The following is a 12,981-nucleotide window of genomic DNA, read 5'->3' on the forward strand; positions in this document are numbered from 1 at the left end:
TCTCACAGGTCAGATGCGCGTTGGCAAGTACCGGAAAAATGTTCATTGTGCAAAGCGAAGGTGCTTGCGTGAGAAAATGATGAAGTGAAGCTCGCGCGACGAGCTCGTGCGAGGCCATGTCGACCAATCACGGCTCGAGCAGTAGCGGATTCCTGGCGGCCAATTGATTCGCCGGTAGCGGGGCCGGGTCAACCAATCAGTCTTCGATGCTTCTGCAATGAGGATGTATCTCCCGGAAAACTTCGCTTCTCACTCCTGCATCCATTGCGTCGTCATACACTCATCACGTCCAGTTCGTCTCTCGCTCGATTGGCGGCTCGAAGCTGGCCACTGGAGCTGCCGGCATGACGCTTGTTGCGCCTCAAAGCCGCGAAGGACCTGATGAAACTGCACAGAAGCCACCAATGAACTAAGTCCTCGAGTGTTTCAGTGCGAATGAGAGCAAGCAATGGACTTCAAGTGGGCAGAGCTTCAGTTCCCGGCTATTGAGCTCGCGGTTCCTAGTGACACCTCTTTTTCTTATGTTTGGCCGGACGCGCCTCTTCCTTGTCCTTCACTTTTATCCACTCGACGCTTTTCCGCCTTCCGGCACTCCTATTCTGGTCGCTCAGCAGTACATGAACTCGTCGACTGTGACAACGTGGAGCTAACGTAGGACCTTGTCTGCGGCAATATTGGACCACTACAGGATTGCCCAACATGCACACCGACGTCCGCATGAGAGAGCTGAGAAGCCACTACCAGGTTGTACTTCAGTGCCCAACGAAGAAACCAGCTGACAATGGTTGCTGTGCAGCCGCAAGACGAATGGAAGCTCGAGCAGGGTCTCGCTGCGGCAGAGCTGCCCATTCGGGATCAGACGCTGCCGGAAGGAAAGTTCGTTGAAGAGGTCCCGCGTGATCCGGAATTGGAAAAGGAGCTCGCAGAGGCCAAAGAATTCGTGGAGAAAGACGAGATCGACCACGATGTGGTGTTTGCTGAGGAGCGCCCAGGATGGAGAGGGTGAGCAACAAATCTGATCATCCGAGGCCACACTAAGACCCCTTTCCCAGGTACATCGAGTGGGAGCAGTACCCTGAGAAGAAAGCCATTGCCCACAAGATCATGGTGGGCCAAACGTTTCCGCCCCCGCCAGAATTCCAGCTCGGAGCCATCCCAGACACCAACCCGGTGCTCGAGGGTGTGCGTTGGAAACTATGGCACAAGGCCATCGGAGGGCCCTTGACTTCTGTGCCGGAGGAATCCTGGCTGCGTGTCATCCAAGAGAAGCACCCGGACATGCTCCATCTCTTGCAGTTCCCGTACAACGGGGAACCGCCCAAGAGGCTTGTCACTGCCAAGCCCGTCACTCCGACATCCCTGCACTTTATCCGAAACCACGGCGGCATCCCTGACATAGATGCCGATGCATGGGAACTCACGCTCGACGGCCTGGTCAAACATCCCCGCAAATTCACACTCAAGGACCTGCAGAACGAGGAGGTGTTCCCCCGAATGGAGAAGCTCGTGACCATCCAGTGCAGCGGCACGCGCCGCGTCGAGCAGATTCAAATGTACGCAGGGGAGGGCGACGAGATGATCAACGCCCCCTGGGCCGAAGGCGCCATCGGCACGGCCCGCTACGTCGGCGTCTCGCTGAAAAAGGTCATCAAGCAGTGCGGCGGCATGGCCGAAGGCGGCAAGCACCTCGAGTTCCACGGCGCAGACACGTACTTTAAGCAGAACGAGCTGATGAACTACCTCGTCAGCGTGCCCTGGTCCAAGGTCAAGGCCAACGAGGTGATGCTGGCATGGGAGATGAACGGCGAACCCTTGCCCAAGATCCACGGCTACCCCGTGAGGCTCGTCGTCATGGGCTACATCGGCGCGCGGTCCGTGAAATGGGTGTACCGCATCCGCGGGCTCGCGCAGCCGTCCCGCGCCCCCGTCCAGAGCAAAGAATACCTCTACTTCAACCAACAGGTGGGCAAGCACAACCAACTGCCCGTCAACGGCATCCAGATTCAAGAAATGCCCGTATCCAGCGCCATCATGTCGCCCTGGGCGAAGCAAGTGGTCGTGCACGAGGGCAAGATCCACTGCCAGGGCTGGGCCTATTCGGGTGGCGGGCGGTGGCCCGAACGCGTCGAACTCTCGGCGGACGGCGGCTTCTCGTGGTACGAGGTCCCGCACGAGAATCTGTCGGCCAAGCACAAATTCGCCTGGCGCACCTGGGAGTGCGAACTGCCCTGCGACGTCGAGGGGTGGATCGAGATCGTCGTCCGCTGCTGGGACAACTCGCTCAACACGCAGCCGCTCGACGTGCGCAACTCGTGGAACTGGGGCCTCCACGTCACGTCCAGCTGCCACCGCGTCAAGATCTACAGCGTCAACAAGACGCGCGAGCGCACCAAGCAGCGCATCGCCGACTTTGCGAAACGCGGCGAGTCGCTCGTCCCCATTACCAGGCCTACCGAGTTCGCGACCATGTCGTTGGAGGAGTATGATCAATATTGGGCCACGCATGAGCCCAGAGACGTGGATGACTAGTCTATGATGTAGCGCTGCTTGGCATAGTAAATATATCGTACAGAGCAAAGTATTGATTTTTCGAACAAGGCGCTGGAGGGAGTATAATCGGTACTGGGCCACGCATGAGCCCAGGGACGTGGATGACTAGGTTTGTAGCGCTGCATAGCGTAGCATATAATCGTACAATATATCGTATAGAAGAAGGCGGCAGGTTTTTCAAGGTAGACAAAGATCGATCAATATATCTGGTGAATATACAGTACTTGGAACAAAACTTGAGGGTCACAGGACCAATACTAGACTCGCATTGCCGGTGATCATGATGGTAACAATCTTCCACGCAAGCTAGGTACAGACCGTACTGCAACTTCTTGTAGTATCGCGTGAAAGACTTGTGTCTGGGTGTGGCGCGTCACTTGCCATTCTACACTGTCTGTTCGTGCGATGACTCGTCTAGGAGGAATGGAATCGGTGGTGCATCGCGGTGACTGCGCTTCATGCTTACTGGAGGTAGATTACTTCGTACTACCTATTGCATATAATCGTACAGGTACGAGCGATCTGGCACGCTGATGGGAATCAAGCCAAACTGTGGCGACTTCTTGACTCCATGCCTTCCACATCTCCATCCCCGGCCTTCCGAGTCACGTAGAAAAGATAATGAAAAATAAGGGGGGACCAGCCGTCAGAAGAGCGCCATGTAAGGAGGAAAGGACTTCAACGCCCACTCAATGCCCAATCAATACGCTTGCTGCCGTGTCCGTGATGCTTCGAAGACCAACCAGACAAAACGTTCCTGGGTATCAATGCTTTTTGCCACCGCCAAATCAACAATAACGATCCTATGTTGCGCTACGCAACAGTCCGGGAAAGGTGGGATTAACGGTTTCGTGTCATGTCGTATGCTGTCGTGTCTCGTTGTGAATAGTATGTGGCAGGGTCGAATGGGCCTAGGGAAATGGGTTGCTGCGTGTAGGGTACGCGTGCCCCGCTCCAATCATTATCGCGCGGCCGACGTGCTGCCTTCGGCATAATCTTCTTGCGAGTCAGTCTGTTGCTGGTCTCCCGACTGTCGCCGGTTCAAGGTGTACTGAGGAGGCTCGGCACCCAGCTCGTCGTTCGTCAAACCAGCCAAAGGTCTCCTGATGGGACTGAATCTCCGCGAGGGACCGTCACCGCCGGAGCTGGATCGGCCAACCGGGTGCGGCCTCTGTCGCATTGGAAGGCCGGTATTGCGTGCGGCAGCAGAAGATTCTTCGTTGCCCATGTTTTCCAGATCTTCATATTCGGGCAACTCGCCGTGGTAGTCCTCGATGACCGCTCCACCCCACGCCCCGTCATTCCTGTCGGCGCTGCCATACCCGGGTGGACTTGGTGGAACATCTTCGTAAACAGGTGGCATTTCTTCGTCCCAGCTAATACCCATGCCGGCTCGTTCTGTAACAACTAAGCCGAACTGCATCCTGAGCACACGGGCAGCACCGGTGGGAGTGACGAGGGAAAGATTTTTGTTCGGGCAAAACTCTTCGGCGACTATCAACTCGATGACCAGGTTGTGCTTGACTTCAATTCCTGTCGGCGAATCCACGTCGCAGCTGGGTCGTTGGCCACTCTTAGTCGTCAAAGACGCCTCGAATTCCATGGTGATTTCACCTCCGATTGTATCAAAGTCACTCTTCCAGCCACCCTTCAACTCGTCGTTGCCGAGGACTCTGGTTTCCTGGTGGAGGATGGACTTTCCCTCGCTGACCTTGTGAGCATGCTTGGGGCAGGGGTTCGATATTGCCTTGGAGTGCTCCTCGACCCGCCAGGTCATTTTTCTGAGCCTCCACCGAGTCTGACTTTCGGTCTTCTTTTCCACCACGCCGCTTAATGACATTGTGACTGGGAAGACGCCAATGGGGTGGACGACCGGGGGAAGTTGTACTCGCCCGGTAAGATTGGTCGGCGGGAAGATCCTAATGCTTGACTTGTCGGGACCAGGTTGAATTGCTCGTTGGACAGTCAATGGGTGAGTCATGGTAATCTCCTCGCCATGCGAAGTGGTCCCTGTTGCCAGCAGCGAGTATTGGATCGACGCCAGCTGGGATTGTGTCGAGGCGGGCAGATGGCCTGGGAGGAGGAAGGAGTAAGGAAATTGGTTGTCTTTGCCAGAGAAAGTCCGTGGTTCGGAAAGGAATTCCCAGGTCTTGAGGATCTCGACCTTCTCGCTGCATTCCCTACAGTCTTTGCCAACCGGTTTCTTGGAAGTACTGATGGCTCTCAGCACCATGTGGAAATTGTTTAACCGCACCTCACCGGTGGGATCGCTGACTAGGAATTTCAGGCGGCCCGACAGTAGTGCTCCACTCGAATTGCTAGAGTTCCCATACATAACCAGCGGAGGGGATTCAATGATCATTTCGAAGCGGCCCGGCTGAGCTGCTGTGACTCGCGGCGAACGGGCAGATGCGCTGTCCTTGGATTTGCTTGAATGACGGCCGGTTAGTGACAAACGCTTGGAATTGCTGGAGTCGCGGTCTCGGGGCTCTTCATGATTCTTGTCCTTTTTGGGATGAAGTAATGAATCCATCGAGAATGACGGTCTTCTCGGAGGGGTGACGGACGTTTCAATGTGGTTGCTTGTCAATTTGCGCTGCAGAGCATTGACCACATCGTTGACGGTACTGGGAGCCTGTCGTGGAGAGGGCGATGTGCCTTGGATGCGCGACGGCATGATGCACCTGTAGCGGCGCAAACTCGATGGTGATGACGCGGGGCGCAGGCGAATAGGCTCGCAGGCGATACGGGCAGGTGGGGGTGAGGGTGGCTTCCTTGGCCTCCACCGCTGCAGGAAGGAGAACCTTGCCTTGAGGGTATGACGTTGCCGACGAGCCAAGAATGAACAAGATTATACGATGGCCCAGCGCTGTGTCGTGATGGTAGCGAAAGAATACAACGGCAGGCAAGAAGAGATTTTCACAAACACACAAGGCATACGCGCCCGACTTTGTATGCTCTGTCGCGTTGGGCATGACCTAGCCAAATAGACGAGGTATGAATAATGGAAACCTCGATCAGGGCAAAGTGACAGCAGCTAGATGCAAGGGGCACCGACGCTACAACTTCATTTGTCTCCTGGGCCATTGACGACCGGAGAGGTGGTCCGAAAGGTGCCAGGTTCTCTGTACGACATGTCTACTAACATGTCTCACGCTTTCTCATGATCCATGATGTGGCGGCAGCTGACATCACGAAGGAGATGTAGGTATTCGTGGAGATTTCTGGTACCAACAAAACCTGCAGCGGTGTGGACGGTTGGATCGATCACACGTAAACCCTGTGAAAATCTCGCCAGATTCAAGCGCGGTCTCTTGCTGCGGTCCGCCAACTGGAAACAGCAATGGCGACCAGCTGACTTGAGACTTTTGACGGCAAAGTCAACCAGAAGTCAGCCCTCCCGGACCGGCGCCCGTCCCAGCGCCCCAAGCGAGGCAACCGCATCCCTTGCCCGCGCTTTAGCGATCCAACGGGCCCCCAAGTGCCGCCAGAGCCCAATAACGGCGGCAAGAAGGCGCCACAATTCTGCACCCCGCAATTCCTCCAAGGCTCGCCTGGCTCACTTTACTTTCAGTTCAGGCTGATCGACGAGCATCTGAAAAGCAGTGTACAGAACAATTCCGAGGAGTCAGTGGTGGCCCAGGAGCACCATAACTTCGACGCCATATCCGACTCCCCATCTGCAAATGCCATAACTCGTAGTACTCCGTACCAGCCGCCCGTTGACCGATGTGACATCCGTGACGAGGTGACTCAGACGATTTCACCATTCTGACGCGCCTTGTCGCAAGAAAATTTTCCCACGTGCATCGGAGAATACCTTCTGCTGGACACGTACCTCCTGTTTCCTCGCTACTATTACTCGATAATTATTCCATTATATCCACCGGGGAATCATTTCTCGGTCCTGCTTTCAGGAACGTGGCCGCAAGCGTGCCCTTTGTACTACCTGTGCGAAAATTTTCCATGCGGCGTCGCCTGTTTGGGACATGTCTCTTCCGCACAAGGTGAGATCGGTGTTCTCCGATGCGGGCCTTCGCACACCCTTGGCTCCACGCACATTACGGACAACCGAAAATGCATGTCGGACCGTGTGGCATTTAGCATGGAAAGTGCACTGGACTGTGTAAGGCTGTGTTAGTTGTTTTGCTCATTGGGGATCTATTCCACGCAGGAGCATTCCTTCGACACCGATGGCCACCACCAAGAATGGCAGATGTTCCAGAATGAGCCGTATCCCTGGCAGTGACGCCAGCTCCTACACGGTAGACCTGAGTGTTGGCTTGTACGATGCCTCAAGGTTTGGCGTGCGTTGTACCTTGTACCACCAGCCGGGATATCGCACCCGGTGGTGTGACACAGGTGGTGCGGGGAGGGGCAGCATTTTTCAGCATCTCCGCCATCTCCGGGGCGTCGAACGGAGTGAACGGAGAAGTGTGCCATCATGAACCCGTCCGGGCGCCACCAATCACCATCGACCTCGTGTCTGTGCCGCCGATGATCGTGATCGTATCTGACTACGAGTACCCTAGCTTGAGTGACGCCGTACGAGGTACTCACAGTAAGTACACAGTAGATGGTAGGAGGAGCACTGTAGTCGATTTGAGAAAGCCCAAGACGTATTGCCATGCTCGTGGGGGACATTGGAATCTGCGGATTAGACACCGAACCAAAGCTACATGCCTCTAATAGTACCTGAGTTTGGTCAGAGAACCCAGATTCTGGGCTCCTGGCCTCAACGCCGAACGGGTAGGTACTGTAGGTCTCTTGATCGCTGTCGAGCTATACATACACACTATGCCCTGGACGACACTCACATAATCCCATACCCAAACCACCAAGCATACAACCCCGGCCCCAACACCCCGGCCAACGCGCCCACCAACCCCATCTCCAACACAGCCCACACCCAGATCGTGCCCACGCTCGGCGCGTTCTTCATAACAGCATAGTATCCCTTGTCATTCGTCAACCAGATCAAATAACACCCCGCCACATTCGCCACGACGAGATAGACGAGCGATCTCGCCGCAACGACCCACCCCTTGGCCGCTGGGGACGACAGCCTCGCAAGCGACGAAGGGAGTAAATTGCCGTGGAACAGCGCGATCAGCACCGTCAGCGTTGGGCAGGCGATGCCCAGCGTCTGCAACACCAAAGGCGGGAACCGCAATTCTTCGGCGTATTGGTGCATGGCTAGTACGGAGAGGGTAAAGTGGACGGCCGAGAGCGACGAGGCTAGCAGGATGGTGTCTAGCCAGGGTGTGTCTGACGCGGCCGCAGAGGCTGATACTCCCAAAGGCGACGTTGCGCTCAGATCCGGGACGATCGATCCATCCGGACCAATCTTCACTTGGACGATATTCTCTGGGTTGAGGGCGTTGGCGTCGATCGGGGCAGCGTGAAGTCCAGACTTTGAGCCACCGAGCAGTTCGGCTTGTCGCTCGGCCGCAATTTCGAGTAATGTCCTTGTCTTTGGATCTCGGGTCTGGGCTTTCGTCTTCTTGGGTGGTGGCGCGAGAGGGATGTCGTCCGCCGTGTTGATGTGGTTGGTCGAGGTTGAGTCCTTTGCGCGGCGCTGTTTGCGGTTCATCTTTCTCAGTCTTCAAGTGACGCTGACGCTGGCGCTGAGTGGGGTAAATCACACTGCGACTTATTATGAAGTGTATTGAGATGTAGTGTATCCCGGTACAAAGCAGCAGTTTGATGGGCTCGCTGGCGCTTGGCTTTGCTTCGCTTGTCGACGGGATTGGAGAGAAGCAGGAATGTCCAGATCACCCCGATCGATGTACACTTAGTGGCCTGGAACGAGTGACTATGTCTGCCGCTGACACAGTGTTAGAATTACCATTGAGCATACTATGATGAATCGTTAATGCTTGTATCGCGAAAGGATAGATGATGAGGTGAAAGATTGTCAAGATATTGTTCCTCCTGCCAAGAGGCGAGAGGCCGCCCGCAGCCTTGCCCCTTCTGCCCCTTTTAGACGCTCAGCCTGACCTGCCATGCCGCGTCAGTCTTGGATCCAACATGTACATCGTCCGGACGGCGTAAGGCTACGTGCATGTCAGAGTGCTGTCGAGCTTTCACGACGGTATCGCTGCTGTATGGCGCTCGCGAAGGCACGGTGGCGTGATTTTAATCAGTACACAAGGGAAGTATGGACAGTATGCACCATTTGAACTCGACCAATGGCTTTCTCCTCCTTGAATTTGTCGAGAAAGGAACGATGACGGTCTTGGAAGTTCGCTGCTCCTGCAACGGGTTGTCCTGTGCAGGGATAACGTCTACAACGTGATACTAGGCCGTCCTCGTCTCTTGTCCGACATTCTTTGGTCCCGGCTCCCACTTTCATGACTTCCACGGCCACAGACTCCTTCTTCAAAGGACCGCCCATTGATACCGTTAATAATGGTCCCAAAAGGTAGAGTGGTACTCCTCATCGGTTCCATCCCCAGCGGTAGTTACAGGATTCCGCGGATGTCCAAAGACATGGAAATGCTGCTGCACTAGAGCTGCACATGCCGATACTCGACGTAGAAGTTCCTGTTACGAAGGCGCTTCATCCGGCCGCTGTGGTGACTGTGATTGAGATCTGCTGAGGCAGTCACCCTGGGAGCGCGGTTGGCATTTCAACCCGCATTGGACTTAGGTTCCTTCTTTACTTTTGGGCAAGGTTTTTGCAAAGGGGGGTGCCGCGGCTGGGGACGTTTAAAATATGATACTGTGCCTATGCTGAGGAACCAACAACCGCCAGATGCTCTAGGCCCAAAAGCAAGTAGGAGGCAGCCTCGCAGCCTCGCAGACCCGGGGCCCCGGATGGGGGCTCCAGCCTGTGCCTGCGGCGCCCCGGCGGCTTGTCAGGGTACTTTGCGAGACGACCACGAGGCTGAACCTCTGGAAATAGCCTCTTCTCCGATATACGCGCTGTGGAACCAGGATCCGACGGGTATATTCCGGGAATACAGGTCGATAGATGGTCGGCCATTGTCATGGCCGGGCAATCTTCGAAAAGCCGCGCCAGCCGCGATTTTAGGTTCACAGATTCCGCAGATTGAACCTCGCGGCTGTTACAGGAAACGTGTGCTGCTCGTATGGGCACATGGCTGCAGGGTCAAATGTCTGACCGATCTCCGGAGTTGTATAAGTTAGCTGCGTACTTGTAATGTGGAGGTCAGACCCGGGGATGTGGTTACTGCTGAAGAAAGGCAATCCGTATATTTGGGTATTCAAGATGCAGTTTTATGCTAGATACCGGTCACACGGGAAACTACCCATTTGTGCCTCCTTAAAAGACGTCAACTGATGGCAGATCAATCCTCCGGAATGGATGGTAACGCCAGGCACAGCTCAATAGAACTAGAGCGCAACATGCCCACGTCCAGTCTTCAGAGGTGTAAGGCAAATTCAAGTTGCCGCCTTCTCTGGCTGCTCCATGTCGACGGCCTTGTCAGTGTGTGGTCTCTCTCCAAGCACGTTCTTCTCCATGTTGACTGCAGTGTGGTTCGTCAAGTATTCTGACGCGTCTTTGATGAACAAAGCCGCAATGATGGCGATCACGCCAAAGGGAATGGTGCTAAAGAACACCCGTTGATACGCGTAGCCATATGCCGATTTGTATGCCTCCGAGGTCGCATGGATCAGGGCTGGAGTGGCGCCCTGGATTTTGGCAAAGGCGCCTGGAATACCCCTTGCATTATTGGTGACAGCCGTGACAAGCGCTTCGGTGGCGTCCGCGTCGCCACGGAATCCATTGGCCGCGGCTGCCGCCAGGATACGTGGTACCAGCTGGCTCTTAAGAACACCATTTCGGATGGTGTTGAAAATGGAGATGCCGACGCTGCCGCCGGTGTTGCGGAATGTCCCGACCAGTCCTGAAGCGATACCCAGATCCCTGTGAGGCACGTGTAGACCAACCACCACGTAAGAGCACAGGGTGATCCATGCAAAGCACATCATGCCGAAAAACTGGAAGGTCACCCAGGCGGCCTTATGGTGAGGGATGATTCCGTAAGCGTACAGGGCCGAAAACAGTGTCTGGATGCACAGCGCAACCACGATCTGAGCTCGGATATGCTTGATCTTGTGGATCAACGCCGGAAGGACGGCGCCACCAATGAACTGACCAACACCGTTAGGAATCAAAGCCACTCCGAGCTTGATGGGATCGCTGTCGTAAACCGACTCGGTTGCCTGTGGAAGGAGAGACACCATGGCGAAAAACACCATGCCGGACACGAAAAGCGCAACCAGTAGGATGGTGAACTCCCGGACCATGCGGAAGATGTGGAGTGGCATCAAAGGAAGCTTGGGCTTGACAGTCCAGTCGTAGACGAAGGTGCCGATGAAGACCAGACCACCCAACACGATCGGCGCGACGACAGAGGCCGAACTCCAGGCATGGTCTGCCTCGCCAGCCCAGCTCAACCCGATGAGGAAGACAGTCAATCCTCCAGCATACAGGATGTAGCCAATAAAGTCCAGTTCACAGAATTCCTGCCACCTAGTCTTGTCGTAGTCTTTTCGTGGACGAGCAGGCGGGAAATAGAAGATGGCAGTCCCAACAAAGCAGACTGCTGCATAAATCACGGAAAGGTAATACACCCAACGCCAAGTGGCATGCGCGTTGAGCTGGTTTGCGAGGAGCGTGGCCAGTAAGCCCCATGGAATTGTGATGCAGAATTCCGTCCACGCTAGACCCATCCCACTGTGAACGAAGGTCAGCTGATGTCGCAAGAGTGCTGCTTGACCATGACTCACCGGTACTTGTTGGGGAGAATCTCAGGAATACCAGCATAAGCAACGAAAACCAAGCCGGCACCGAAACCAATAACGGCAGACCCAGCAATCACATGTGTCACTTTCTGAGCTGTCGCACTGACAATGGCGCCGACGATGTTGAGCAGTTGTCCTGCCATGATGACATAGCGACGGCCGAAGATGTCGCTGAGGCCACCACCGAGGGACATGCTAACTGCTGATGTGACGGCCCAGGAAGAGGCGATCCAGCCAATGGGTTCCAAATCTCCAAGGGCAGTGCCTATCGGGACCAGGATCGAGGAGGCAAGCAGAAATGAGGTCGAGATACATGCTGTGAACGACAAGCCCAAGAACTGTTGCAGACAGCCGTCAGCGCAAATGCATATGGCTTTTCGACTGAGCGGAAAATCTACTTACGAAGACCGACAATACCGTCGACCAGGTGATTTTTTCAGCCACCTCCGGATTGAGCTCCAGAGCAGCGCGATGGGGGTCATCCTCAATATCCTCAATCATCGCCATGTCCTGTCGGGGCACTGAAGCGGCTTCGATCTCCTCAGACCTGTTGGCCATCTCTTTCCTTGTTGTAGCGTCTGTCATGATGTTTCGATCGTGGCAGAGTAGGTTGGTCCGCCAGCAGAGAGAGAGATACAGAGCTTCTTATTAAGAAAATCAGGTAGCGTGTTGTCCGGAGATCGTTCGTTTATGCATTTTGAGACTCCAGACTCCAGACCCCAGACACAGAGTCCGGGGAATGAACGGGGACGGTCAGCAAGAGGAAGAGGCCGCCAAGGGCCTCCGCAAAGAGGATCAGGCAGCCCTGTGCCGTGGCACGCGTCCAGGCAAGGGTCAAAGCATGCGGTACTCAAGCACCCTAAGCAACGAGTTGGAGAAGCTTGAGAGGATTGCACGGGAGAAAGTACGAAGGACCCGCACAGCAGACGGAAAGTCGCCGGCAGTAATTTATCCCGCAGTTGCTGTGGGTCTAGTAGCGGGGAGCTATAATTCGACCAATCAGGACTGCGATATGCCGCGTGCCGCTGAGCTTGGCTTTGCTAGCGCATTCGGTTCCACAGCCTGATGGTTTGCGCTGCTCCCTCACCATGCCGCACGACAGAAAGAGCGGCTCGCTTACTCCGGGAGCTAGGCGTTTCTGGCCATGCGGGAGAAAGTCCAGTTGATAACTTGCACTGAGGAGCCGATCAGTCCAGCTTAATCCCCGGCTCAGTTAGCAACTGTACTGGGTATCGCTATCCCCAGCGCGACTTGAGTCAGCCGCGAGCAGCCGCGGGACGAAGCCAATGCTGAAAAGATCCTGAGGCCTGCCGCTTCAACCGGCCGCCTGCATGAGGAGGCCAGCCACTCACGTTCGCATGGACCTTATCCGCGCTCTCCCCGATGACCATTCCAGCTTGCGACCACAAACGCTCGAAAACTGCGTACCGTGTACCGGGTGGACCGATTGAGATCAGAACGCAATCCCAGGTCCGCGTACTATGCCACCAGAGCACAGAATTGAGATCAGTGCTGCGCTTACCACCTCGTCTGCGGACTTCAAGCTGACCCAAGTTACACGGTTGTGAGCATCAAAAGCAGCGTTAACTATGTTGGCCGTAGGTCGCAAACCACTATCGAACGGTCACGGAGTAAAATCCCACCATATACAACTCT

General features: G+C 55.3%; 4 protein-coding genes across 4 annotated transcripts; 1 reads left to right on the top strand and 3 right to left on the bottom strand.

The window, feature by feature from the left end:
• Window positions 1-781: 781 nt before the first annotated feature.
• Window positions 782-2,529, top strand: A1O7_08841 (sulfite oxidase; the record flags this gene model as incomplete). Its single annotated transcript, XM_007762830.1, has 2 exons — window positions 782-1,002; window positions 1,053-2,529. 2 exons carry the CDS (start codon window positions 782-784, stop codon window positions 2,527-2,529), a joined length of 1,698 nt encoding a protein of 565 aa, XP_007761020.1.
• A 982-nt stretch (window positions 2,530-3,511) lies between these two features.
• Window positions 3,512-5,227, bottom strand: A1O7_08842 (uncharacterized protein; the record flags this gene model as incomplete). The annotated part of the gene is made up of 1 exon (XM_007762831.1): window positions 3,512-5,227. The coding sequence occupies one exon, from the start codon at window positions 5,225-5,227 to the stop codon at window positions 3,512-3,514; it is 1,716 nt and encodes a 571-aa protein (XP_007761021.1).
• Window positions 5,228-7,363: 2,136 nt separating this feature from the next.
• Window positions 7,364-8,143, bottom strand: A1O7_08843 (uncharacterized protein; the record flags this gene model as incomplete). Its single annotated transcript, XM_007762832.1, has 1 exon — window positions 7,364-8,143. One exon carries the CDS (start codon window positions 8,141-8,143, stop codon window positions 7,364-7,366), a length of 780 nt encoding a protein of 259 aa, XP_007761022.1.
• Window positions 8,144-9,957: 1,814 nt separating this feature from the next.
• On the bottom strand, window positions 9,958-11,910 carry A1O7_08844 (uncharacterized protein; the record flags this gene model as incomplete). The annotated part of the gene is made up of 3 exons (XM_007762833.1): window positions 9,958-11,257; window positions 11,311-11,663; window positions 11,728-11,910. 3 exons carry the CDS (start codon window positions 11,908-11,910, stop codon window positions 9,958-9,960), a joined length of 1,836 nt encoding a protein of 611 aa, XP_007761023.1.
• Between the last annotated feature and the right edge of the window lie 1,071 nt (window positions 11,911-12,981).

Source organism: Cladophialophora yegresii, assembly GCF_000585515.1.
Source record: "Cladophialophora yegresii CBS 114405 chromosome Unknown aczIN-supercont1.6, whole genome shotgun sequence".
Taxonomy (NCBI): domain Eukaryota; kingdom Fungi; phylum Ascomycota; class Eurotiomycetes; order Chaetothyriales; family Herpotrichiellaceae; genus Cladophialophora; species Cladophialophora yegresii.